At 43.2% G+C, this 27,848-nt stretch overlaps 3 protein-coding genes across 3 annotated transcripts; 2 read left to right on the forward strand and 1 right to left on the reverse strand.

Annotated features, from left to right (window-relative positions):
• Nucleotides 1-1,335: 1,335 nt before the first annotated feature.
• On the forward strand, nucleotides 1,336-4,388 carry LOC102711711 (protein BZR1 homolog 3). The gene is made up of 2 exons (XM_015838123.2): nucleotides 1,336-1,672; nucleotides 3,006-4,388. Exons 1-2 carry the CDS (start codon nucleotides 1,424-1,426, stop codon nucleotides 3,819-3,821), a joined length of 1,065 nt encoding a protein of 354 aa, XP_015693609.2. The 5' UTR covers nucleotides 1,336-1,423; the 3' UTR covers nucleotides 3,822-4,388.
• Nucleotides 4,389-7,039: 2,651 nt separating this feature from the next.
• Nucleotides 7,040-12,011, reverse strand: LOC102716977. The gene is made up of 5 exons (XM_040525121.1): nucleotides 11,632-12,011; nucleotides 10,130-10,996; nucleotides 8,918-9,118; nucleotides 8,640-8,835; nucleotides 7,040-7,472 (listed from the first exon to the last, which is right to left on the reverse strand). The coding sequence occupies exons 1-5, from the start codon at nucleotides 11,812-11,814 to the stop codon at nucleotides 7,291-7,293; spliced, it is 1,629 nt and encodes a 542-aa protein (XP_040381055.1). The 5' UTR covers nucleotides 11,815-12,011; the 3' UTR covers nucleotides 7,040-7,290.
• An 8,772-nt stretch (nucleotides 12,012-20,783) lies between these two features.
• Nucleotides 20,784-22,117, forward strand: LOC102711988 (aquaporin NIP1-4-like). Its single transcript, XM_040525173.1, has 4 exons — nucleotides 20,784-20,978; nucleotides 21,056-21,475; nucleotides 21,557-21,618; nucleotides 21,706-22,117. Exons 1-4 carry the CDS (start codon nucleotides 20,784-20,786, stop codon nucleotides 21,902-21,904), a joined length of 876 nt encoding a protein of 291 aa, XP_040381107.1. The 3' UTR covers nucleotides 21,905-22,117.
• Nucleotides 22,118-27,848: the final 5,731 nt, after the last annotated feature.

A 27,848-nucleotide genomic window follows, 5' to 3' on the forward strand; every position in this document is an offset into this window, starting at 1 on the left:
TGGTAGGGGGTGATCTGCCAATATTGCACTGATTTGGTTGAGCCTTCCATATCAGATGTGCCATGTCTACATCATTACCGGGTTCACGCATCATTAGACCTCTCATATAAGGGAGGAGTAATATATGTTTTAAGAGTCGAGGGACGCAAGCGACATCTGGTTATGTACTTTACTCTTTTTAAAAAGCAAATAAACATAGTATATAGCAAATGAGAAAAACTCAAACTAACAGTTCATTAATTAACCTCACTGCAGGAAAGAAAGAAAAAACAAATTAAGACACCAGATAAGGATCGGCCCAAGTGTATCATCCCAGAAGCGTCAGCATGCATGCCTGCACCACATCACCCGAACGGCGAACGCCCGCTCAAAAAGTCAAAGCTACGAGCCGCGCAACGCGACGCGAGCACCCACGCCGCCAACGCACCGCACGGATTTCCGCTCCAAGTCCCAACAGAAACAGGAAAAAAGAAACAACAGCCCTTCCAAACGCACGGCATCTACACTAACTACACCGAGAGCTGAGCTGCACACCACGACCACAACGCATCGAGCTACTCGGCAGCTGCGCGCCGTGCGTCCGTCCGCCCGCCCGCCCGAAATTACGCACAAAACGCCCGGAAAACGGCCGCGCCCTGCCGCCCAGGAAAGCTGGGGGGCGAGAGGCGCAAAAGCGGGCAAGGCAAGGAGCCACGGGGCTACGGCACGGGCAGCAGCGGATAGCGTGACGGCTGCGGCGCCACCCTCTACTCGTAGCGTGCTCGATGCGACGACGACACGACGTAGCCCCTCTCGCCGCGCCGCGGATCCCGAGCCGCGCGCGGTCCCCCCACACCCCTCGAAGCGCGACAAAAGAGAGAAAAAAAAATAACCCAGGAAAACCCGGCGCGATCCAACGGCATCCATGAAGGCATACCACCACGTGATCCCCTCCCCCGCCCATCGTCGAGCCGCTGTCTCGAGCCGACCGTCGATCGGCTCGGGCTCGGGCTCGCCGGCCACGCCGCATGATTGCGTGCCTGGGTGTGGGGCCACGCGGGCCCCACCTCTCCCCCCACTTCCGTTTGACCGCGGCCGCCGCTGTGGCGTCCGGGAGGGCCCCGCGCGTCAGTCGGGGGATGGTCGAGGTGAAATGCCGCGCTTGCCCCTCGTCGTTCCTGCCTACTCATCGCATCTCAAAGCGAGCAGCTGCTGCAGCAGAGTGGCCTGCAGCTGCGTTCACACAGATGCTTCCTCCTCCCTCCTCTGCTCTGCTCTCTTCTTCCTCCCCCCGAGAAATTATTAAACAATCGAGCTGAGCTGAGGCGAGGCGAGGCGAGGGCGAGGAGAGCGGCGGCGTCGCCGGAGCAGACGGATCCGGCGGCGGGCGGCGGGCGGCGGTGAGGTGAAGTGATATTCATCGATCAGGAGGAGGAGGAGGAGGATGACGAACGGGGCGGGGGCGGGGGCAGGGGGAGGGTTGGGGGGCACGAGGGTGCCGACGTGGAGGGAGAGGGAGAACAACCGGCGGAGGGAGCGGCGGCGGCGGGCGATCGCGGCCAAGATCTACGCGGGGCTCAGGGCCTACGGCAACTACAACCTGCCCAAGCACTGCGACAACAACGAGGTGCTCAAGGCGCTCTGCAACGAGGCCGGGTGGACCGTCGAGCCCGACGGCACCACCTACCGCAAGGTGAAATCTCGCCCGCCATTCTCCCGCTCCGGTGGCCTCTCTCTCCTCCCGCCGATCTTTTTGAGTGGGCGAATCCTGTAGCTTAGCTAGCTCCCGCGCCATGGCAGTGGCGAGAGCTGATGTGAGCTGGTTGCTCCACCTCGGCCGGAGCAATCCTGGACGCGACTGCGATCTGCGTCTCTGCCAGCTTCCGAGCCTCTGTTTTCAGCTAATGTCATTCTCTCGCGGCGCGCGCTCTCAATTTTGCTTCGATTTCGGATGGTTTGATGCCGAATCAGCTGAAGATGCCGTTGTGGGGGCCTCTGTTCAGCAATGCGGGAATGCAATGCGCTGATCTTTTGTTGCTTCGAATTAAGGATGGATTGATCCTGGATGCGCTGAATTTGATTTGCATGCCTCTTAAATCATTTTTCTTTCTTTGTTTTGAGCTTTCTTGTCTCTTGGGAGATGCTTAATTTGTGTAGCCGAGCCATGGTATGAGAGCTAGATTCAGTAATGGCCAATGCATAGTTCAACTGAAACTACTGTGTTCTTTCTCATTAGCATTTCAGCTGAAGGGAAAGAGAGGACAATTTTTGAGGACGACCTTTTTTGTGTGCCATAGAATCTTTTGACCAAAATTTGCGTACCAATTGGCAACACCAAACTCACATCTATACATTCGCATCGGAAATCACCACATTGCCTTTCTTTCTTGGGCTGGCAAGAAGGTATTCTAAAGCTGATGGGTTCAGTTGATAATGCAGATTTTAATGGCGAGGTCATACACAAACATGAACACAACAGGGTGCTAGCTACTTGCATCATAAAACACAAAACGTGATCCAAAATTACGCTCTTGTGATGATCTTTCTGCCTTGTGCAAATGATGTCATTGCTTTCAGTGATCAAAACCAGAATTTCTAACTGTATTTTTGAGGCTGGTGTAGAGATAGAATAGGTTAGTATAACAGGACAAAAGCATTGTCCATAGGCACACCCACAGAGGTCACAACAACCATGATTTTCTGTTCTGTGGTTGAATTTTAATCTAAAATGTAGCATATTTTTTTACAAGAATGCCAATAATGCCCCATTTGACATTTCTAAGTAATTAAATTCGAGGTATATTTTCACAAGTATATTTATGTAGATAAATTGGCATGTTTCTTTTCAATTTTTTTTTCTGGGGATTAGACACCTGCTTACAATTTAGATTTATGTAGATAAATTCTGAACAACTTCCTTCGTGACCTCATACAACTGTTGCCCAGTGCATTTCAATTTTCTTTGGATGGCTGAAATTAATTAGTTATGTACTAACTGTTAAGTGTTCTATTCATTTATATTTCAGGGATGTAAACCTCCTCCGTCAGAGCGTCCTGATCCAATTGGGAGATCGGCTTCACCAAGCCCTTGCTCTTCCTATCAACCAAGTCCGCGGGGTTCATACAACCCAAGTCCTGCATCATCTTCTTTTCCAAGCTCTGGATCCTCCTCTCATATCACCCTTGCTGGAAACAACTTGATCGGTGGTGTCGAGGGAAGCTCCCTCATCCCATGGCTGAAGACACTTCCATTGAGTTCCTCCTATGCCTCTTCCTCCAAGTTCCCACAGCTTCACCATCTATATTTCAACGGAGGCTCCATTAGTGCACCGGTGACACCTCCATCCAGCTCCCCTACCCGTACACCTCGCATGAGGACTGATTGGGAGAACGCAAGTGTTCAGCCACCATGGGCTAGTGCGAATTATACATCCCTTCCCAACTCTACACCACCTAGCCCAGGCCACCAGATTGCACCAGACCCTGCATGGCTCGCAGGATTTCAGATATCATCTGCTGGTCCCTCGTCGCCAACATACAACCTTGTTTCGCCGAATCCATTCGGGGTTTTCAAAGAGGCTATCGCGAGCACTTCAAGGGTGTGCACCCCTGGTCAGAGCGGAACATGTTCCCCTGTAATGGGTGGCGTGCCGGCTCATCACGATGTTCAGATGGTTGATGGTGCGCCGGATGATTTTGCCTTTGGGAGCAGCAGCAATGGCAAGAACGAATCGCCTGGACTCGTCAAGGCGTGGGAGGGGGAGCGGATACACGAAGAATGTGCCTCTGACGAGCTGGAGCTTACGCTTGGGAGCTCGAAGACTCGTGCGGATCCCTCCTGATCATGATTCAAGAGCATCTCTTCTTCGGTTGGGTTTATTTCATATTTATTTGTATGTTGCTCATCCGTTTTTTAAGTTCAGTGTTGTGGAAAGAGAGAAGGGAACTCAGAGATCCTACCATGGTCCTCTGCAGATGATTATCCATCCTCTTTCAGAAATCTGAACTTGTTTTAGCCTATGCAACTTATTAACTTTTTTCTTTTATTTACTTTGTTTTACTTCTTGGTTTTTTATATTTTTCCTTTAGAATTGATAAGAAAATACGGGAAGGGAAAGGAGTGCTTGAAGGAAAGGAGTTCTTTATTTTTTTTTCATGTGCTCCCGTAACAAGTTTTAGCTGTCCTTGCTATGACTGTTGTCGCTCTGTACTTCTGTCGGAAGTGTGTACATTGTAAGTGGATCATTGATTGGATTCTGTTATGTCTTTCCTGATTGAAGTTGCTAGAATTACAAGTTCGTGCTCCCCTTTTAGGATACCTTTTGTCCAAGTTGATGTTTACATTGTCTTGCTGAGTTGCTGTCATTGTCCTACCTGTTGTATGTCGTCTCCAATTATAGAACCTCAGTGGCTGCAATCTGCACTTGGTTTGTTTCCTACCGCAAGCATCACCGATATTGGAGTGTCTGGGTTGCTTTTGATTTGTTATCCGATTGTTTCCTTACACCTCCATTCAATAAGACTTTATTTTTTATAACAGTAATACATTTTGGTTAAATGGGTCACATGCTTTGGAGTTTAAATAATGGGACGACAAATACATCAGAATTTTAAAAGAAACATAGGTTATTTTAGTCTTTTTTATTTTATATTGTAATAGAGCAATTCCTTGAGAAGGTACTAGGGGTACCAAAATTTCAGTGTAAATTTTTGGTACCTCTTGATACCTAGGTATTATGAGATACTAAATTTTATACTAAAATTTTGTTACCTCTTAATACCTACTTAAAAACCGTAAAATTGCTCATTGTAATAACGTGAGATGAAAAAGAAACAAAGTCTTTTAGGCCTCGTTCGAAACCGACCAACAAGTGACACTTTTCTCTCTTTTTCCACGTGCACACTTTCCAAGCTGTTAAACGGTGTATTTTTTAGAAAAAAGTTTTATACTAAAGTTGTTTAAAAAATCGGATTAATTCATTTTACAAGTTTACAAAAGCTAATATTCAATTAATCATGTGTTAATGGCTTTTTTCGTTTTACGTGTGCTGATTAGCCATGTTGATGTAGTCAACTTGAACGCTGCCTTAAGGTGACGGAGGGGGGTAAGAAACAAGAAACTTCGAGGTAAAAATGATTTTTTTAGAGAGAGAGCACATACACACAAAAGCATGATGCTGTGGCAGTGAATGTTTGTGTGAGATCACTCAACAGTTTATGACCTATAAGACGCCTGTTCGTCCAGGAAGTGGAGGCTGGTAATTATCGAGTTACGGCCGACTCGGTCTGTTCCTGAACAGCAGCAGTTCATGTCTCCTGTCACAGAACTAGTACGAGAAGATTTCTGGCAACGCTGTACTGTAGTCAGCTAGTTGTACGAGTAGATGATTGTCACACAGTTACACGTAACAGTGTTTACTGTGAATGTCTGTGCTAGACATGTGCAGACGAACACCTCCGACCAAAAATAGATTGCACTGTTAGAAAAAAGGCTATCCCATACGGAAAGGACCTGTTAATTTAGATTAATGATTGAACTGTTGGTGTGAATTATTGGTTTTTTACAGAGATAAATTAAATACTTTAAGAAATAAATTTAACAAACAGTTTAATCAAGTGGTCTAAGCAATACGGTACCAGAAAGTTTTTTTTCTTGTGAAAATGTATTTTTTGAAGAAGTGGAATAAATAATCCAGTGAACAAGAAAGAGCATGACCAGGAAAGCTTATTGCTCTGGCCCAGGAAAGAACTCGGCTGTGCACAATTTTTTATCGCCGATTGAAAGGACCAGCATTAACTCTTAGTACCAAACGTTTGAGGTGTACCATTGCCATCCATTATAGTTTGGTCCTAGCAGGATAAACTAAAATCCCTGTATCACAAAACCAGTATCTGAACAGCATGTTATCAATAAACACGTTCATGCAGACCGGCCACCATGTTATCAAAAAGTTAATTATCCAATCATATGTTGCAGCAGATATTGGTACAAATACTAGATGACTCACGGGCTCAGTATACTCAGGAAAAGGTTACTGCTGACATTAATAATGGTCCTCTGATAGTCACCGGCTCACATCACGCAGATCACAGGTACGGTGCCAGAATCATCCAACTCCAGTGCATGGTCTTTGTACGGTAATGGCTGAAGTAACAAAATGTGTACATAAAGGCACACACAGTGCTCCTACGTGGCGAGGAGCTCTAGCTCGCCACGTAGGAGCCGTGGTTCTATCTCAGCTAGGATCGGTGCTCTGTGGAGCTATGCGTACCTTGCAAAGGGTACCGTATCCTCGGGATAGAGCCGTGCGTGGAGCCGCTCGCCTCCCAGCAGCGAGCCACACTGCAGGCTGATATGCCTCGTCGCGTAGCTTCACCGAGCCCCCCTACCATGATCCGCTGCTACTCGCCACTGTCGGCGCCTAGGCCCCCCCCCCACACACACCAAGATCCGCCGCTACACGCCACCACCGACGCCAAGCTCCTCCCCCCCCCCCCCCGAGATCCGCCGCTGGCGCTAAGCTCCTGGACTAGGATCCGCCGCCATCCCTGACGCGCCACCGTTGGCGCTGAGCTCACCCGCCCTCCTCCACCCAGATCCACCTCCTAAACCGCCAGCGCCGAGCTCTCCCCACCGGGAGAGGAGAGCGAAGAGAGAGACGGGAAAGGGAGATGGAGAGGAGAGAGCCAGGAGGGATGGAAAAGAATAATTTTTTACCGTGGGACCTACTCGAAGCTCCATGCATTATAGAGTGTATAGCTTCATCCTACGTGGCATCTTTTTTTCTCTAAGACAGTGACTTGCATAGTACATGTCCTAATAGTCTCAGTTCCTGTGCTGTGCTGCAAGAAAGTCACCTTTCCAGTAAGGCAAAATAACCTCCAGGACCTTTGGCTAATGTGCTATACACTCCCTGTGATTTCTGGGAGTGGTCCCCACTATAGGCTATGGCCCTATCCTCCTCAGGAAAGCAGGGACTTGAACAGCACAAAGATTTAGGACATGATATCTCCAGAAATGTAGAAATAATATTGCCAGACCAGGTTCAAAGATCAACACTCAGAACAACAGTTTCTGTTTTCCCCTTTCATTCATCACGCAAACGTAACAATTATATGCACAACATTTACAAAGTGGTTTGTGTGTTTGTGGCATTGGAGAGATGATCTATTTGATGTAGTAACGAATGGCAAACTGTACAGTTGATTAATCACAACTCGGGAGTAAGCAGAGCACAAGGCAAATACCTAGAGATACCAGTGGGTAATCACCAGGGGACACAATGTGTGTCAGAAATCAAGAGGCTAGAATTAATTTTCGACCTTCTCAAATAATTTGGACAGAGCTCTGTAGAGGGTAGCAGCAGCAGCTGGCCTACTCATTGAACCAAGCAGGATTTCTGATGCGTTTACTGGACCACCATAAAATAGAGCATTCTCCAAATGTCGAGTTGATACAACACTACCATTGAGTGCACAGCCCACAAATGCCCCTGCCAGAGAAGAGTTGAAAATGATAAAAATGGAGATGATGAATAGATTGCAGATGATTAATTGAGTTGACCAGATATGTTCATAGTTGGCATCAATAGTACGAGTATAGCTAGGACACAGAATACTGTTGAGAGAAGCCCAGCAGGCAGCAGGATACAAAATTTCAGCATGTTTCATTAAGATTCAGTTTTCAAAATCATTTTTGGAGTTTCAGTTAAGATGGACCTTATTTCTGTGCGAGCTACTGCTGAAAGTTCAAGTTTCAGCTTTTCACGGTAATCATATAAAAACTAACAGCCTAATTGATCTCAGAATTTTGGGTAAGCACGTTTTAATGGAAAAGGTAAAACTCCTTTTGGATTGCCCAACAAACTTGTGGATAAGCAATTCAGGATTCTATTAAAACCAGTCTTTTGCGTTTTTGGGAGAAATGACTTAAATTTAATTTGATTCAAAACCATCCCATCTCTTTTAGTTCAAGAATCCAACGAGACATTTTTGACTGTATGAGCAACAAAAAGTAACAAAGTCGTACTTGTTTTCATGCTCCTCGGGTACCAAAGTAGCATATGTTGATTTATTAAATTATATCTGAATCTGGTACTTTGAAGTGACTAGCTACAATGTCAAGTTGTCAACCATCAGGATTTTACTTTATTGAACTGCGTGGAATTACAATTATACAGATCCTTATTGTCTGTTGTTAGCTATAATTAGTTACGTGGTGACTAGAAATGGCCACATGGTTTAAGATCTCTAAAACACCTGTTTTTTTGGAACAGTTAAGTCAGAGCAGTGCTGTCCTGAAGGATGCTGTTTGGCCAACAAGCACCAGGTGGGATAAGAGGTGGTCAGAAACAACCAGCCTAGCAGTATCAACAATTATAACTTGCCTGACTGCATGTTGCAAAGTAAAATGTGAAATAAGGAGCAAATAATTAATAATATTAGTTTCTGACCCAGGTTGGTTTAGGTCATTCAAAACTCAAAGGACCTAGAAACTACTCCCTGAACTGTGGTATTCAAGGAAACTTGATCATGTGTGGGTTTGTGCACTAGTGAATAGAAATAGGAAGAACGGAATAATACTTCTGTGGACCAAGGTGGACAATAGTAAAATGGAAAGAGGTTCAATTATGCTCCACTGCTAGTCATTTGAATCATACCTTTGCTACAACTGTATGTGTAACAGGCTGCATAACCACCATCACCTGCACGGAAATCAGCCTCTGCTACCCGCCCAAGATGACCAGCAGAGGCACTAATGCCAGCCCCAACTGACAGATGTGCATTTCCACTGAAAGTTTTGATGGCATCAGTATTCCTCAGAACAATGATATAGTCAGCTAACTCCCCTCCAGCCTGCAAGGCCAATACACAAATAAATAGACAAAAAAAACATATGTATTTGGTGAAACAAGAACACTTCAGCCGCTGCATTGACCTGAACTCCATATCCAACACCATAAGTAGAGATGGCAGAAGGAGGTGACCAGGAACCATCAGCCCTTCGAGCAACAACCAATCCAGTACCAATTTTGTACGTCATCATCATTCCAACATTTACCACAGTAATTATAGCAAGTCCTTTTGCTTGTCTAAGAATCAAATCAGGGATTGACTTCTCTGGTTTCAAATTTCCAACCTTAAAATTGCATTCAAGCATACGAAATTTGGTTAGTGTTCTAACTGATTCCAAATTGACTTCAAACAAGCAACTGGACGTAGCAATATTGCAATATTTATACTTATATTGTGGTCTTACAAATTTAAAAACAGGTTGCCAGCTTATGTAATGGAATATATAAAGCAGCTAACACTGAATACCAACAATGCGTTAGAGCAGCATTATTGTAACTTGGTGCAGCGAGAGAAGAAAATGTAAAATTTCTATTGTGAGCTCTTAATGTTGTCAAATGCAGAAGGAATGAATTCATTAAAATTTCAAAAAGAAAAAACTATTTAGGCCACAACACTTATTTTCTTCCTAAAGTAGTACAAAGCAAATGATGTAACAATAAGGAACATAAGATACAGGATGCATCAGAATGATTACATAGACACATAAAATTGTCTGAAAAGTAGAATAAATACTCAAATTACTTGTAAATTCTCAAATTAGAATTTCATGCAATGCTGGTTTGTGAAATCATTGCCAGCATAAACATCAGACTTTTTAATAGTGCAATCAAGCCACTTGCAGCAGCCTGGAATGGTTAAAAAACCCTGTAATGACTAATGACTAATGACTAATGACAAGGTTTTGAAAGGAAATGGATGGATTCAGTTACATTTGATAAGAATTTGGGTCATCATCTTTCCTGAATGGGTTGGAACACGAAATTATGTGGTGCACTAAAGCTGCCTAGGGTTATAGCAAATGTGTTTTAGTTTGTGGTGGGTATAATTCAGCTGGTCAGAAGAATTAGAATTTCAGATAAGTTCACTTAGGTCCTGGTCCCTACATGGTTATGTAGTAAACTTAAATGACAGAAGCAGTTATTCAATAATTGTTGCTTGAGCAGATATATTTCTCAGAAAGAAAACAAGGCATAAAAACATTATTTTGGTGATGTACATGAGAACAAAAAGTTACCAAAAACAAAGATGCAACCAAATTACATGAAAAGGTATTATAGGTATACGATGGACGTACCTTAAAATATCCATGTATAGAATTTACAGCCTTATATATCTCATATTCCATTGTGCGTGCCCATGGTAAGTTTAACCATGACCTCAAGGTGCTTAAGTTTGTCAAATCATTTGTAGGAAGTTGACAAGCACGGCTGACATTATTCATCAAATAAGGCTGAATACATTCAAGGCGTACGCCACAAACATCACAGACCCTTTGAGGATCTGAAGTGCCGAATTTTGGAGGCATCATGCTTCTACCCTTTGAGCAGCCACCACAAAACAGCCCACCACAGAAACGACAATGATGGCGGGTGCAAATTATTGGATGAAAACGAGCTCCGCAAAGCATGCAAGAAGGAGAAGCACTATCAGGCAGCCAGTCTGTTGGTTCTGCCTCAAGGAGTGCGTGTTCAAGGCCAACACTAGCATTTGAAATTATATCAGCCTTATCCTTACAAGCCTCTTCAAGAAGCAAATGTGAAATCAGAGACATGCCTTGCCTCCCGAAATCATATGACACAACAGACAATAATTTGTGTCTCCCTGCAGCAACCATCTCAGCAAGCACATCCCACATTGTCATCTCCTTATTTTCTTCATCAATATCCCACTTATCATCTTCTTCAGGGAAGAACCCACCATTAGAACCAAAGCCCTTTCGCCACTCTTCATGATCATGCTTTGTCATCGGTGGAGCAGATGGAGGCACCCATATGTCAGTCTGATCACGGAGGGGGCAATCATAGTACATGTTCTCTACCAATTCCTTCCTGGTGGTCATTTCACTGTGGCCCCCATAGACATTGCCAACACCAACACTGCCTACTGCATTATTTCTGGCAAGATGAAGAACATTTGCCCTATGCTCAAATGTGTGGGCTTCCTGATTTTTCATGAGAAATCATATCAAGAAACAATCTAGCTAAGTTCATAGTGATACTAACATAAAAATTATATAAAAGCAGTTTTATGGGCAAGTAACATAGATGGATAAGTAAATGTTTCAAGGAGTTTCCAAACCTTGATCATTAGTCAGGTATTCCCAAGCATATGCATACCATGCTTAGATACATACAAAAAGCAAACATATCTCTTAACCTTTCCTTGCAGAATAGCATATGCAACTACAAAAACCAACCAACATACCAAAGGTAACTAACAAATATGAAGTACAGTCCAAAAATTGCCTTTAAAAGAACACATTTGTGCATCTGTCCAATTGTAACCGTTCACTTTACAGCATTAGAAAACTTCAAATACTCAACACAAGCACAAACATCAATTTTTTTCCCCCGTGCTCGCGGCTCTACACCTGCAACAACACCTGAAACAGCAACCCACCACACCAAGCAGCAGCATTGCACGTGTAACCAGCACAAACCGTCACATGCTCTCGGGGTACTTAAACACAATCATAATCACGTCAACATACTTCAATCCCATACCAATCCAGCGCTACAAACAAACAAACCCGTCACGCAACGCAACCACTCCAATCCAATCTACAGCTCTACGCACCTCGATCACCGGTTCGGGGGAAGGAGATGCCTCAGGCTCCTCGTCCCACATCACCTGCGGCGGGTCGCAAACCCTAGCCTCGCCGCCGCCGCAGCTGCCGGCCGTGTCGTCCTCCACGAACCGCGGGGGCTCGAGGTCGTACGGGTCGATCGGAGGGTAGAGGCCGCGATCGGTGGCCGCCATGGCCGCGGAGGATCGTAGCGAAGGCGGCGGCGGCGGCGGCGGCGGCGGCTTCGAGATGAATCCGGTGGAGCGGCTACGGGGTTGCGATTTTTGGGGGATTTCGCTCGCGGGGGGGAAGGTTTTCGTTAAGGATTAGCTTTGCTGCCGCTGCTGGTTGATTGATTGTGAGGAGGAGGAGGGAGACGGCATCGGCAAGTTAAACCTTTTTTTTTTCGGGGACGTGTACACTACCACCACAAGCGATTGCGTTGCCGCACGTTTTTGAGTTTTGGACCTACGACATGTTGTGTTTGGTTCCATGTCCTGCACGGGTTTTTGGAAGTTGGATTGGACCTCTATTGATCCGTTACAAAATTTTGTTTTTTTATATTTGGATATTTATATATGATTAATAATTAGTGCGACAAATTTATATCATCTGTTTAGGAGAGAAGTACGTCTCTTATGATCGTATGATCGAATGGTTGGCATCGGTATTAGTTTGGGATAAATCATGTCTCTTTGTTAATGGCTCCCTATTTGGATATAAATATGCATCTCGTATGTAGTGTTAGATTTTTCTATCACACATCTACATTCAACATCTTGGATTAAATAGTTCTAAAATTATAAAACAAACCAATAATAGGTTAGCAGATCCAAAAAATCCATATCGATCAAATAAATCGATTCAAAAAAGATGTACCGAGACCCACAAACATACGAGAAAGGGAAAAAAAGAAATGACCATACATAAAATAGAGCTCAAATCAAAGCTCATGTCATATGAATAACTCAAAGTAAAAAATTAAAGCCCACTAACGGGCTAGCAATCTAAAAAAGCCCAATCTAATGGAAAAAAGTCAAGATTAAAACTTTAGAAAGACCTAAAACATAAACAAACCAACAAAAGCATTGACTTACCATTAAAAAAAGGTTAATTTGATCTGTATCATCGCAATTATATGTATTTAGATAAATGTCATTACAATTCGTCTATTCATAGCAATGCCACTCAAATTTTATAAAATTAGAGTCATGCCATCGCCGTCACATTTTCCATCCTTACCCCGTCTGCATGTAGAACCCACCCGTCAGATACATCTTCTTTCCTCCCATCCTCACTTTCCCCACCTCTCTCTCCATCGGCCTCCATCTCCATCAGAGTCGACGTCGTAGAGGAGCGCGTGTGTGAGGAGCTGCGTGGAGGAAGAGGCACAGCGATGGCTGGTGGAGTGGCACGGGGTGCGGAACTAGACGACGTTCGGGTGGGACATCCGGCTAGGGAAATTGTGCTAGCTCTGGTGGAACAACTAGCTCTCGCTCAACGTTGCTGGTTCCGGCACTGCTCCAAGTGGAAGCTCGCCGACGCCACCGCCGGTTCCGGCACTGCTACGTCGGGCGTCATCGTGAGAAGGGCGCCACCATCCTCACGCATGGGTAGAAGCTCGCTGTTGCCACTACCGGTTCCGACATCGCTCTGGGCGGAAGCTCGCCGTTGCCACCGCTGGTTTTGGCACCTCTACGTCGGGCGTCATAGCGAGGAGGGCGCCACCATTCTCTATGCATGGGCGGAAGCTCGCCGTCGCCATCGCCGGTTCCGACGTCGCTGCGCCGAGCGTCTTCGCGAGGAGGGCGCCACCATCCTTTGCGCATGGGCGGAAGCTCGTCGTCACCAGCCCCGGTTCCGGCGCCGCTGTGCCGAGCATCATCGCGAGGAGCACGCCACCATCCTCTGCGCATGGGCGGAAGCTCGCCTTCGCCACCGCTGGTTCCAGCGTCGTTGTGCCGGGTGTCATCGTCGATGGTGTCGATGTCGGATGTACAACCCATCAGGGTCTGGTTTTCGCTCAGACCGCAGCGACCTGCACTAGGTGCGGTGATGTGTGCCGCCGCGGAGCGTGTCGAAGGAGCGGAGATGGTGGCCGACGAAGAGAGAGGGGTGGGGAAAGTGAAGATGGGAGGGAAGAAGATGAATCTGACGGGTGGGTCCTACGTGCAGACGGGGTGAGGATGAAAAATATGACGGTGATGGCATGACTCTAATTTTATAAAATTTGAGTGTCATTGCTATGAATAGATGAATTATAATGGCATTTATCTGAATATGCATAATTGAGATGGCACGGATCAAATTAATCTTTTAAAAAAATCAATACATACCCATCTTGGAATACAAGAAACATTGATATAAATAGAAGAAAGAGTCACATGATCAAAGACAACGAGAAAAAACTCGATTGGGAGATATAGTTACAGAATAGTGATTTGAAGATAGAGCCAGATCTTGAAGAAAGCATGAAAATGCACAAGCTTAGAGAAAAGGAGTTGAATTCTTCAATTCAACAAAATGAAGTTTCAAGAGGAGGAGAATTTCAATCCAATTCAAAATCTTCAGATTTAGATAAAAGAATACAGTAAGAAATTAACAAAACTCTAGGCACATTTAAAATCGAAATATGTACGTGTTTCCTCTTTTACCTATGAGCCAAGGTTATATATGTCACTAACACAAAAGATAACCGGTAGTTTGCACATCACAACACATAGGAAAAAAAAATAAACTTTAAATTCTAAAGGAACTTTTCTGTCATATTCTCTCATATTCATCCACTTGAAAAATTATCTCCTTTGTGATTTGATTTTCATTCATACCGACAGTTCTATTTAGATAATGAAAGCAAAGTAATAGAAATAACAATGGTATTATGAATGGACTAGTGCATTTCAAACTAGTGAAACAACATTTGTAATTTCATAATAAAACTAACATATTATGACGAGAGTTCTTAGAATCTGAAATTATATTTGTGCTTTCATGTTTACTCATGTTCATCGACATGAAAGTTCTCTTATGTCTGATTTGGTTTGCATTCATACTGATAGTGTTTAGAAATATAAGCAGAGAAACAAAATAACTATTGTGCATCGAAGAAACCAGTGCATTTCAAACTAGTGAAACAATATTTGTAATTTCATAATACTAGCAGATTATGAAGAGTGTTCTTGGAATTTGAAATTATATTTATACTATTTGGTCTATAATGATAGAAATAAGTGATCAACATAAGTACTCTCAGAGCAAAACAACCACATTATTAAACTTTTTTTTGTGGGGGCGTGTAGACTACCTCCACAAGTGATTGCGTTGCCGCATGTTTTTGCGTTTTGGACCTCCGACCATGTTGTGTTTGGTTCCATGTCATGTATGGGTTTTTGGAAGTTGGTTTGGGCCTCTATTGATCCGTTAGAAGATTTTGTTTTTTTTAATATTTGGATATCAATTAATTACATGTGATTAATAATTAGTTGCGATAAATTTCTATCATCTGTTTAGGAGAGGAGCACGTCTCTCATGATCGAATTGTTGGCATTGGCACTGGTTCAGGATAAATCGCGTCTCTTTGTTAATGGCTCCCTATTTTGGATATAAATATGCATCTCGTATGTAGCCCCTTCATACCATCGTGGAGAACTGGGTTTATTGCCACTTGGAGAAGGTCCAGCTTGTCAACAAGCTAGCCAAGGAGTGTGGAGTTGATCCCAGCCGAACCCCGACCTTGTTCCCTGGGGTCATGGAGATAATCAAGAACGAAAGTGTCATGGAATTGTTCATTGACACTAACCTCGAAGGATGACTTATCATGATCAAGACACATGCCGGGGTCGACAACTAGATCTCCTATTCTCATTTATGTGTTATGCGTTGACGAGGGCTTTTGCTAGCTTGTTGTCATGTATGGACATATGTGTGTTATCTGTGCTATGGCAATAACATGAGTGTAGTTGGTTTCGAACTTTGCTAAGTTGGTGCTGATTTGTAGTAGTGCATCTATTGTCCTCAAGGTTTTCTGTTATTCTATCGATTTACTAATACAACGTATTTTGTATCCTAGATTAAGGAATCGTAGGTTCTATCAGTACTTCAAGGATTGCATTGGAGCCATAAATGAGACTCATGCACCATGTTTGGTCCCAGCTAATAAGGTTGAACAATGCATGAGTCGCAAGGACATGACAACATAAAATGTCATGGTCGTTTGCGATTTTGACGTGAGATTCACTTTTGTATTAGCTGGTTGGTCGGGATCTATGCATGACATGAGAGTGTTTGACGATGCAATGTCGACGTATAGGCATCTTTTTCCACACCCCCTAGCAGGTACGTCACTCCTTTGTTGCTACTTTCATACATATTGATTGTACAAATTTCAAATCGCAACTGACATGATGCTCTATTAGTCTATTATGTAGGGAAGTATTACCTAGTTGATTCTGAGTATGCTAACATGCCGGGATACCTTGTTCCATACAAGGTAACAAAGTATCTACGAAAGGATTGTATCGGAGCACCATAAGGTAAAGAAGAGACCTTTAACTATGCTCACTCTTCTATAAGGAATGCGATAGAAAGGTCCTTCCTAGTGCAGATATTGAATAAGATCCCAACCTACGCACCTCACAAGCAAAGCCAAATCATAGTTGCCTACTGTGCATTGCATAATTTTATGAGGGTTAGTGGCATTCGTGATAAGGACTTCGCTTGATGTGATCGAGACCCAAATTATGTGCCCGACGAGGTGGGTGCAAATCAGCCAGATCCGAAAGAAGTTTCGGATGAGTGTGCAACTATGGATGAGTTTCGCGACTCAATTGCAGTTGCTATGATCAACGGTTGATGGCACATGCCTGTTCGGATCTGATCGGATTTGTTCTTGTAATCGTACTCGTGCGCGGCTGCTATCTTTTCTTGCTACATTTTCGTTTTGCACTTGTCACGTTGTCTGTAAGCAAACATGTGAACCAATATATGTACTTGTAATATTCAATTATTCAGTTTCTTGTTCGGATATGTGAATGCTGGATGTTCGATATTCTGATATGCTGATACTTATAGTGGTGTTGGGAAGGGTAAATGTGTATATGTCATTGTTGTTGCGGTGGTCATGGCTAGCACAGACATTATTAGATGCCCATCAGAGATGGCATCATTTGTGACGGGCATGTAGTACGACCTGACAGAAGGCAATTCATCCGTGACAGGCATATACAACGACCCGACAGAAGGCAAGTCATCTATGACAGGCCTATCCTACGGCCCGATTGAGATATTTGTCATCCGTGACGGGCGTATGCCCGACTAAGATAACTTCAGGCCATCACTAACCTTTTCTCACTAACGGTGGTCGTGCTCGACACTGATAACGCTTTGCGCCTATTTGAGATGGCTGAACCCGTGCTAGTGAGCTCATGTTTTTTAATGACAAAATGTAAATCTTAAAGTAACCACACAAACAGTCTGTGATATTTTTAACCAATCATATTTTTGGGATCAAAATATAAATATAACAAAACACGTAAATAAAGTAATTAGATGGAGATGAAGTAATGCTGATCGGAGATGGGGAAGATTTATCGATGTAGTACTTATCCCTACTTTCTATAAAGTTAATACCGTTATCTTTTCTCACATGAAGCCACATTACCTCAATTGTTTTTAGCCTTAGGATGATACATCAAGGGTGTAAATTAAGCCACACTATCTCAATTGTTTTTAGCCTTAGGATGATACATCAAGGATTTAAATTGCATCTTTTCACATCACCTCAATTATTTTTAGCCTTTGGATGATTTATCAAGAGTGTAGATTGTATCTATTCTCCAAAAGGCACACCATACAATCAAACCATTTATAACCTATGGATATTGATAAAGGCACAATATAAACACATAAAAAAATCGTATGGTAGGTAAGAATTTTTTTTTAGAATTCATATCTGCTATATTATCACACCGTTCTCGCGTAGCAATCCATGAGGTATCCATCTAGTAAAGTACTATACATATAGCCCTGTGAAAGGAGCTCTGTTGTTTAGTGGCCAACGTATCATATGTTCAACTATCATCAGCACATTAATTTATGAGTTAATGAAATCCCGCTAACAACTTGTACTTGCACTTGTCGTCTACTATTTAGTCTCTATTCAACCTTCGATGATATCTGCCTCTGCGTCCTGCCTTCTCTTGTTTACCTACAACTAATATCAAATAGAATCCTAGCTACTATTCTCCAGATATCAACAAAATTTATTTTTCTACCTTTTTCATGTAAGTATGTTTATCAATAGTTTAATAACTTTTATTTGATACGCAAAAACATAAAAGTTCCAAAAGAACAATATGCATGGGACATTAGATTTGCTCACAACATGCATCAGCAAAAGCCCCTCGCATAAACACTAGCTGCCTGTCGTACCCTGAAGAAACAAGAACGACATGTAGATGCAGCATGGGTTAAACTGTCACCATTCACCAACGACTGTAGCAGGTATTGTATCCATCATCCTGGAAGAGTATTCATTGGAGTTTCTGTCTTCCGCTTTGTCCGAACCAGTTCGTATCTCCACGTATGGCTTTTCTCTTGAATCCAGGGTTCTGGGATTCAATTGCATAAAAACTAGATGGATACCCCACGTATTGCTATGGGAGAACTGTGTGATAACATAGTAGATATAAATTCTAAAAAAAAATTGTTACATACTATACGATTTTTTTCATTTGTTTATGTATTTTTGTGTCTTTATCAATTATCCATAGGTTATAAATGGTTTGGTTGTATGATGTGCCTTTTGGGGGAAGAGATCTGATGTGACCACACCCACCATTGATATAACCATTGCTCACATCAAGATGAAGATGATCAAGGGCTGGAATCCGATTCGGCCACAAGCCACCTTGCTGAATTCAAACGGCCGCCAAATTTACATACGAGCTAAGTTTTAGCTCCATGAGTACTTGATGGAAAGATCTTGGAGTCATCTTTCCAACGGATCCAGCCACATCCTCAAATTCTATCTCGTTTGGCAACAATCACAGAAACAAGGTGTTGCGTCACCTATATTAGGCCAATGGGCTTGTAACTTCGTTTGGGACCCTGGCCCAAGTGGAGTGCGCCCCAATCTGGTGGAGCACGACCCTAGGGCACCCTTGGTCGTCCTCTCACCCCTATAAATTGCTATGTACCCCTTTAGGGTTATTCGAGTTTTGTTAGATTAAAGTTTAGCCTTTGCTACTTGCTTGCAGCGCGCGTGTCGGCTAGACCATCTGTCTGGTTGTTCTTCGGAACCCCAACTTATTATTTGTATTCAATTCCTGTTCGCAATATCAGATTGCTTTTATTTTATTCTTATTTGTTTCTTCGTTTTGCTTGCAGGAATAAGGTTGACTTGCACCGGCAAGATCAACAATCCAGGGAGAGGTGTATCGATCTCTAAGGCGCAACACAACGTCTTGTATGATTGTAGTCGGATCATCAATGTTTCTCCCAAATCGTAGTTATCATAACTCACCAAAAGATCGGGCCACCCCCGTGCACATCAAGATGCAATTTGTACTCTTGATGAATCATCCAAAGACCCTTGATGTATTATCTTAAGGCTAAAAATAATTGAGATGATGTGGCTTAATTGACACTCTTGATGTATCATTCTAATGCTAAAAACAATTGAGGTGATGTGACTTCATGAGAGAAGAGAGAATGCATTAACTTTACAGAAAGTATAGATTTCGACACCTACCGAAATTGATGAATTTCGGAAAATTTGGAAATTTCAGATAAAATTTGACTGAATTTCACACAAAATTCAAATAAACAATAGAAAAATAGGTAAAATGATCATAGCACCATAACAAGCATCAGCACAAGCAAAATAATAGTAACTACAAATTAATATCAAAGCTTATAACTACATTTGCAATTGTACATAGATGTGAACAACATTCATAGGATCATACCGGTATTATCACACATGGAAAATTAGAAGATTCATTCATTCTCTGTACAGGTTGGACTACCTAGAAAATTGCATGAACAAATTCCAATTAATATTGCTAAAACAAGTACATACACGCATCAGACTACTCTGTGCTTACCTTCACAAGCTGGTGGCGACCTTTCCGCTTGCCTGGTTGCAACTCCTCTCGCCACATCATCACCAACCAATATATTTGGAGCAGCAGTGTTGTGCATGTTCCTTGTCCGATTGCCATCGCCATTTTCTTGACCACCGGCGGCACCGTCACGTACTGGGTCACTGCCACACGAAAGCTCCATGAGGAGGGGATCGTGGACTCGATTTGTAGGGAGAGATGGAGGGGAACATTGGGAGATGGAGCTGGGGAGAGAGAGGAGGACAACAGAGCAGCTACTCATCACCTTCACCTTGCTGATCATGCCTCCCCATCGCTGACTTGGAGCACAACCGCTAGTAGAGAAGTGGGCAAGGAAGAGAAAGAAAGTTAGGGTTTTCCAGTGTGTTGTTTGCACTTATATACCTAGAGGATGCATAGGTGGAATTATATGGACCTAGGGCCAGCCTCGTTTTTCAAAATGGGCCGAAATTATTTGGCCGGTTTTTAATGTCTCGGGCCCTACCAAAATGGACGAATTTCGGTAAATTTCGGCCCATATGGTCCGAAGCCCATAACCCTGCTTGAATCTTTTAAGGGTCCGCCTATTAATCAGATGTTTGAAAATTTTAATTTTATCAATCAAATCTGGTCACTTCTTTTGTATGATAATTTGAAGGCATGCATGTAAGTCAAAAATCTCATACACGCCCTTTCCTCAACCCTCGCATGCATTGCACGTGTGTTGGATAGAAAAATAAAAAATCAAACGTTTGATCAATAGCAAAAATGATCTTTTAATTTTCACTGAGTTATCTGTACGTATCGGTGTATCCACAACGAAACGCCAAGATAACATCTCTCGGCGAATTCGAAGGAGGAATGAGAGTGACAGACAGATCGAGCAGGGTGCAGCAAAGACAAAGCTGAGGGCTGACACTCTGAGGGAACCTTCGCTCTTATATAATCTCTACCTCTATGGCTCTATCTGATCGATCGACATCGATGCAACGTACCATTTAGTATTTTCTTTGGTTTTGTAGCTCGATCTGAGAGTGCGATTGTGTGTACTGGGCGAGCTCATGGCAGGGCGACGACGAGAAGACGACTCTTACACGAATGGATCAGTGTCAGTGGTCGAGGTCGTGTCCATGGAGGAAGGCAGAAACAAGGACAAGGAGCAGGTGCAGGACGATCACCACCTGCAGGCTGACGACGACGACGACGGCGACGTCGTGGTGTGTGGCGTGCCCGTGGAAGTCACCTTCCTCCAGATGGTGAGAGAAACATTTTGCCATAGACGATTCTCTCTTCGTTGAAATGTATGCATATGATCTTGCGTGTGCACATGCAGCTGCTCGCCGAGTTCTTGGGCACGTACTTCCTGATGTTCGCCGGGCTGGGCGCCATCACGGTGGAGCAGAAGAAGGGCGCGGTGACGCTCCCGGGGGTGGCCGTGGTGTGGGGCACGGTGGTCATGGCGATGGTGTACGCCGTAGGCCACATCTCCGGCGCCCACCTCAACCCGGCCGTCACCGTCGGCTTCGCCGTCGCCGGCCGCTTCCCGTGGAGGCAGACGCCCGCGTACGTTCTGGCGCAGACGGTCGCCGCCACGGCCGCCAGCCTGGCGCTGCGGCTCATGTTCGGCGGGCGGCACGCGCCGGTGCCGGCCACGCTGCCGGCGGGCACCGACGTGCAGTCGCTCGCCGTCGAGTTCGTCATCACCTTCTACCTCATGTTCGTCATCATGGCCGTCGCCACGGATGACCGAGCGGTAGGCCGGCCTCCTATCCGAGTCATGAATACTTATCAGTTTTAACTTTAATCACGCTCACCCGACCATGCGTCCGTGCAGGTCGGGCACATGGCTGGGGTGGCGGTGGGCGGAACCATCATGCTCAACGTGCTGTTTGCCGGGTACGATTGATCGTTGCATATTGACTTGGGCTTTGCGTTGGCAAGCATGGCCGGATGACGACGTGTTGGTGGGGCGTGTGCGTGCAGGCCGGTGTCGGGGGCGTCGATGAACCCGGCGAGGAGCGTCGGGCCGGCGTTGGTGGGGAGCAAGTACACGGCGCTGTGGGTGTACATCCTGGGGCCGTTCGCCGGCGCGGCGGCCGGAGCCCGGGCTTACAACTTCGTCCGCCTCACCGGCGACAGCGAGGGCGAGGTCACCAAGGGTGGCGCCGGCCGGACCGCCTGAGGAGATCGACCAGTGCGCCCACGAATCACACGAGTACGAATCCCAAGTTGGGCCATATATGTAATGTAGCGATGTAAAATCAGCCCATATATGTGCATATGGTAAGTTAAAATTATCAGACAAATACATCAATGAAGGGAATATCCGCGGTGTTTTGTTGGTCTATTGGCGAGGCTAGGATACATGGGATTAATTAATATTTATATTTAAATTCGAATTTATGTGGACCAAAAATGAAAATATTACTTCCTTCGTTTCATATTATAAGACTTTCTGTGTTTGCATAGATTCATCCATGTATCAATGCATATGTTCCGTATATGTCTATATTTTATTATCACATATATGAATTTAGAGAATACCGTAAAGCCTTATAACGTGGAAAAGAGATAATAGTATACAATATGGGCCAACTTTTATTACCAAAGTGTAACTTTGGATCATACCTTTTCACTTTAGTATTGTAGTTTGAACCATCCCAAACAACTTATTCTTTATTCTTTATGCATCAACGACCTCAATATATCGGCTTAGGCATACCGATGAACTCCCTATCTATGTGCATGTTGTATCTTTGTCAAGGAGCAGTCTAAATATGACTAGAAAAAATAGTTGAGCGGCCCAAACTACAAAATTGATTAAATTATCCGGTTCAAAATGAAAATACTGGTATGAGGACGGCCGTAAACAGAACTCCACAATAAAAAAATCTCCGAACTATAGTTCATTCTTATTAAATAATTATGTAACTATTATTTATTTTATTGAGATTTGGTTTAAGTATTTGAAGCATTAACTATTTTTTTAATATTTGATATGTACAAAAATTTTGGTTAGATCAATAGTTGAAAGTATGCCAAAAGAAACGACATTATCTTTATTTTACTAGTTAAAAGGTGTAGTCGTCCGTTCTCACTTCCTCTCAGGCATAGTGCTCCTATCCCAAGATCAGTTAAAAAACCAACACCTCCTCCTCGCCCTACCCCCAGAAAAAAAAACACTCCCCCAACACGTAGCGGACCACGTTCACTGAGAAATCGAAAAAAAAACAACTTTTGTTTCACTTGATTTCTTATGCCTAGTTCTAGTGGATTCATAAAAATATCATAACTCAATATTTTTGTTGTAAATCATAGGTACTATTATTAAAATCCGGAGGGAGTACGTGATTTGGGCAATACATGACCAAAATCCAGCCATACTAACGTGGTTGAACTAATCTTGGCCTACTCAACCGCGTACCATTTGCAGCCTTAGGTGTCCTAATTTAAGCCCATTTGGCAGAAATGATGGGCCGTTGCGGCCTGTTGAAGTTTCACATCCAATTCTGGCCACTAAGATGGTTTGACGGACCAAAATTTGTTGTATGAACTGAACTGATTTTCGTAGACCTAATTGAGCGCAGTTAATTGCATCATTCAGCCTAATTTCGGCCCGTTTGACAAAGGCAGTCAGCCCATTAATGACACATATACAATTGAGGCTAGGGATGTAAGTGGACCAACCTGAACCCGCTTACCTACCACTTAAGCGGGTAACGCGTTAACTTACACCCCTAGTTCAAGAGTATTTAGGTAAGCGCCGGTCCTAAATTCGGCTTGTTCAACACCAATGGGCTAAATTGTGCTAAATTTCGGCCTGTTTACTATCGTCAATAAGTCAAATTTTGGTCCATTTATATCATTCATCGGTCAAAATTCGGTTCATTGAAATCTTTTAGTACTCTAAATTAATATTGGTAAATTTGACATCATTACTAGGCCAAATTTTGGTGCATTGGTAAAAGTACATCTAGCCCGTAAGTGAGTTTTGGCTAATCAATGACAAATGATAAGGGAATAATGTGTTTGATAGGGTGATGAGTATGCATTTGGTCTTCTGAAGGTGCTAAGTGCGCCAAATAACCCCCAAAGCAAATGTGTTGAAGCGTAAGAAATTTGTGCAAAGTTTGGAAGCTTGAAAGTCACGTTGTATTTGGGATCTCCTTGAGCTCGACAATCCGCAAGTGGTGTTGGACAGTTTGGATGAAGATGTAATACCCTAGCTCATTGCTAGTATTTCGGCCTATATGTGTGTTCTTGTTCCGGTTCGACTCGTCGTTTAAGTTTCAGATAAAAAATTTAGATATGTTTGAGCTGACTTATATATCCAGCTCGCCCCAAGCATAGCACCTCCAGATTAATTCTTTTATATGAGACGAGGATAAAAGTACAAGTGAGGTATTATATGAGCATGAGCACACTAATCGTGTAGAGTAGACTATGCAGATATAGGGTTAGGGTTACATATAACCTCTAATTTTGTTCCTATTAACAACTTATAAATTAAGATAATATGCTATATACAACTAACTATATTTACATTAGTTTTCATACACACTACTACAAATAACCTCATCAGTATTGGTTCATAATGGCCATAAGTGCTGAGTTTTTGCCATGAACCACCTATAATAATAAGAAATCTTTTTGAAATTGGGCCTTGGATAAGAAAAATATATTTTTTATATTTTTCTAGTGAAATGTGCACCATGTGGCTGGCAAGACTCGAGAACATGAGACCTCTGTCTCGCATCACTTCGATTTTGCGATCTCACCTACGCATTAATGTTGTTAACATTTGTTATTTTCTCCTTTGACCTTTGCTCCCAAGATTTGAATCACATGTTCAAGCATTTAAACTTGTTCAAATGAAAAAGTTGTCAACTAAAAAATTGTACGTGTCATCGACAGGGCCGTTTCTAGAAACTAGGGGCTCTGGCTCGAAATGCTAATTAGGGCCCTTTAATGAATGACAAGTGAAACTAGTTTTACTCATAGATAACTTAAATATATATTATTCAATACAAATATACAATATGTAAAAATATAAAACACATTAGCTGTTGTTGCCGGTGACCGTTGCTGTCGTCGGTGACGACGCAAGACCAATACGAGAGGTCGCGATGATGCAACTTGGAGCTCGTCGCTTGTGACGATACTATAATTTCCACTTCCAACTATTGTTTGGTACTAGGTTGAGGGATGCAAGGTAGGGGCCCATAAATTTTAGGGTCCTATTCGGTCACACACCCCACACAGCTTGTGGATGGCCCTGGTCATCGAGCGCTACAATTTTCATCTAAAGATTGTGCTGGTCTGAGTTTGTACTTAAAAAGTCAATTATCATCAAGAAATGTTACTAACTTTAACTTTAGTCTACGACATAAGTGTCGCGGTTCTACCTATGAACGGACACTAATGACCTCAACCATCAAATTTTGCCATAAAAATTATTATCAATGTCACTTTATGGCTTGAATTGGCACTTATGAGTGTCTCAAACGTGCTACTTCTAGCTATCATACCGGTAATGACAAAACCCATCACATCTGTGCCGCTTTTAGCTATTAATTGGCATTGATGCTTATCATCAGTGTCGTCTCTTGACCGAGATGAGGCATTCTAGGGCTTAGTGGGCAGGAGAGGATATATTGTGTCGGGTTTAGGATAACCAACGCTACGACCGATTCCGGTGTATTTTATTAGGTGTAGAATTTATTTTTATCGGATGACTATAATTAAAATTTAAAGGGGTAATATCGTCCTTTTTATTGTGATCTTTATTGCAAAAAAAAACAAAACTACAAAATACCGCTAATCAAGTAATTAACAAAGTAAAAAATACCTTTATTCTACTGGTAGTATAATACTAGCAGTAAAATATAACGGAGAGTTACCTCCAACACTAATGTTCTGACCGAGATAAGACGTTTTACGGTATTGGCATTTACACCTATAATTTAAAGTAGTTATATTTAGTTTGTTTGCACGGTCTTCTCCATTTTTCTCTCATTTTATTCTAGAGTCATGTAGAGGTTGCCTTGGCCCTCCTCTCTTCTCACTTTTTATGGTGTGAGCATATATGATTATCTTAGGGCCGGGCTAGCACTTAGCTCCAGCATATATGATTCTAGTTACTCTAAACTATGGGCGGATGCAGCTTTAGCTCCAGCATCGACCTACCTCGTTTCTTCTATGATTGCCACCACCCAGTGGCGGAGGACGATAGAAAGATAAGATGTGGCGAAGTACGGGGGATTCGGAAGAACATTGACAATGAAAAAAAAATGTTGTCTAAATGCAAGCTCTCCTAACCTGGGCTCCCCCAGATAAATTAACTATCCATTTTGCAGTGTCCTGCCCCTCTCGTGCTAACAAACATTTTAAATCTCAGAAGCATACCATGAATCGCAACCATTTCAACCAGTTTTGCACCGAGTATAGCAACCGGAATCGTAAATTTGCAATGCGATCTATCCATTTTCAGAAATCAGGAATCAAGAATTACTTTCTTGCTTGGTCAGCTTCTTGGGTCAAGCCGGCCGCCTCCTCGTTGTCACCTATGTGGCTAAGCCACCTGTGCTAGCTTCCCCCTGCCAGCCTGCTCCTCTGACTGCAGCCTCCAGCCCTGCCACAGTCCACACGAGACATGGCCAAGCATGCCACTCCTCCAAGCTTCCATGTTCCAACGCTCTCCGTGCGGACACGCAGGGAGGATTTACCACCGGGGCTAAGGGAGCTTCAATCCCTCCTACCCGGTCGGCGCTATTGAAGGGCCCCTTATCTCCCCAACAAAAAATTTTAGTATTACTAGAGAGAATAAATACTGGAAGTAGATGTCAACGTTTATGGATCTTTACTCTCTTTTATTTAGCCCCTGCTAATTTTTTTCTGGATCTGCCACTGCGAACATGTGCTTCTCCATGTCAGTCCGCGGCAGCACTAGGATGCATGGACACAGCCATAAACCCCAGGGCAACCCTGCCTGTGCCCGGTTACCAAGACATGGCGCCGTCATGCCGCTGACCGGCTCCAGCCTCCTGCTCAGGAGCTGTTTACAGTGATTTTTTTTTTCTCCTGATAATGTATACTACTCCGTCCAAAAAAAAAAAACAGATTTATGAATTTTGCCTATAGAACGTTTGACTATCCGTCTTATTTGAAGAATTTATTAAAAAATTGAAAAAAATAGTCACATGCAAAGTACTATTCATGTTTTATCATATAATAACAATAAAAATATTAATCATAAAAAAATTTCAAATAAGACGAAGAGTCAAAAATTCAATCCAAAAACGCAGGAATTGGTTTATTTTGGAATGTATGGTGCAGAACATAGAGTCTCACAATCTAGGACGACAGGAGGCTGGGATCGACAGACATGAATTGACATGGGGTGTGGCTACCCATTGGTCAAGAAGAACATTTTGTTATTAGCACATTATTCCCCATGGCATGTCCTCGTGGGCAAATTTCAGCTTCAGACATAAACATCATCAGATTTGTGTGCTACCTGTCGAGTGTCGACTGCTCAAGAGATCCGGAATCACACACACAACTCATGTGAACCAAAAGAAAAGCCAATGACAACATTTTCCAAAGCTTGCTTTTCACAGGAAAAACATTGAACCCCTTGATTGGTACTCTTCTACACTGACCTTTCAGAAGCTAGCAACTTGCTGAATTGATGGGGCTCCAAAACCTTTGCATGATTCTCTCAGTGTGGGCTAATCAACCAGCCATGCAATGAATTTGTTTTTTTTTTTTCGTTTGTTGGGTAGTGGTACAGAACTTTTCGTACTACCTCCGTCCTATATTATATTATAGCTACCTCTAGCATTAATAATTAAATAGACGACACTTATAAGTAATAGCCTGTTATATTGGTACTTATTCAATATTATCTCAAACCAATAATGGTTGACAAATGTCAATTGATGTACTTTCTACTTTTGCCATATCAGTTTGGAATAATTTTAATCGATTCAAGGAAAATGACACAAAAATCACACTTAAAGTTTTGTGCTCCACTGGGCCTGCCCTGCACAGTCCAAGATGCAGCAATCAAACAGAGATTGCATCAAGGGAAAGAGGCCACCACACAAACAGGAATGATGCTTTTT

The sequence above is a fragment of the Oryza brachyantha genome, chromosome 6 (genome assembly GCF_000231095.2).
Source record: "Oryza brachyantha chromosome 6, ObraRS2, whole genome shotgun sequence".
In the NCBI taxonomy this organism is placed as follows: Eukaryota; Viridiplantae; Streptophyta; class Magnoliopsida; order Poales; family Poaceae; genus Oryza; species Oryza brachyantha.

Excerpts from the sequence above, each read along its gene's own strand:
- LOC102716977 (XM_040525121.1), bottom strand. The coding sequence starts at position 11,814 with ATGGCGGCCACCGATCGCGGCCTCTACCCTCCGATCGACCCGTACGAC. Across the intron at positions 8,836-8,917 it reads GTGTTGGATATGGAGTTCAG|GCTGGAGGGGAGTTAGCTGA; the intron begins GTCAATGCAGCG and ends TTGGCCTTGCAG. Across the intron at positions 7,473-8,639 it reads CACATACAGTTGTAGCAAAG|GGGCATTTGTGGGCTGTGCA; the intron begins GTATGATTCAAA and ends CTTCTCTGGCAG.
- LOC102711988 (XM_040525173.1), top strand. The coding sequence starts at position 20,784 with ATGGCAGGGCGACGACGAGAAGACGACTCTTACACGAATGGATCAGTG. Across the intron at positions 20,979-21,055 it reads AAGTCACCTTCCTCCAGATG|CTGCTCGCCGAGTTCTTGGG; the intron begins GTGAGAGAAACA and ends GTGCACATGCAG. Across the intron at positions 21,619-21,705 it reads CTCAACGTGCTGTTTGCCGG|GCCGGTGTCGGGGGCGTCGA; the intron begins GTACGATTGATC and ends GTGTGCGTGCAG.
- LOC102711711 (XM_015838123.2), top strand. The coding sequence starts at position 1,424 with ATGACGAACGGGGCGGGGGCGGGGGCAGGGGGAGGGTTGGGGGGCACG. Across the intron at positions 1,673-3,005 it reads ACGGCACCACCTACCGCAAG|GGATGTAAACCTCCTCCGTC; the intron begins GTGAAATCTCGC and ends TTTATATTTCAG.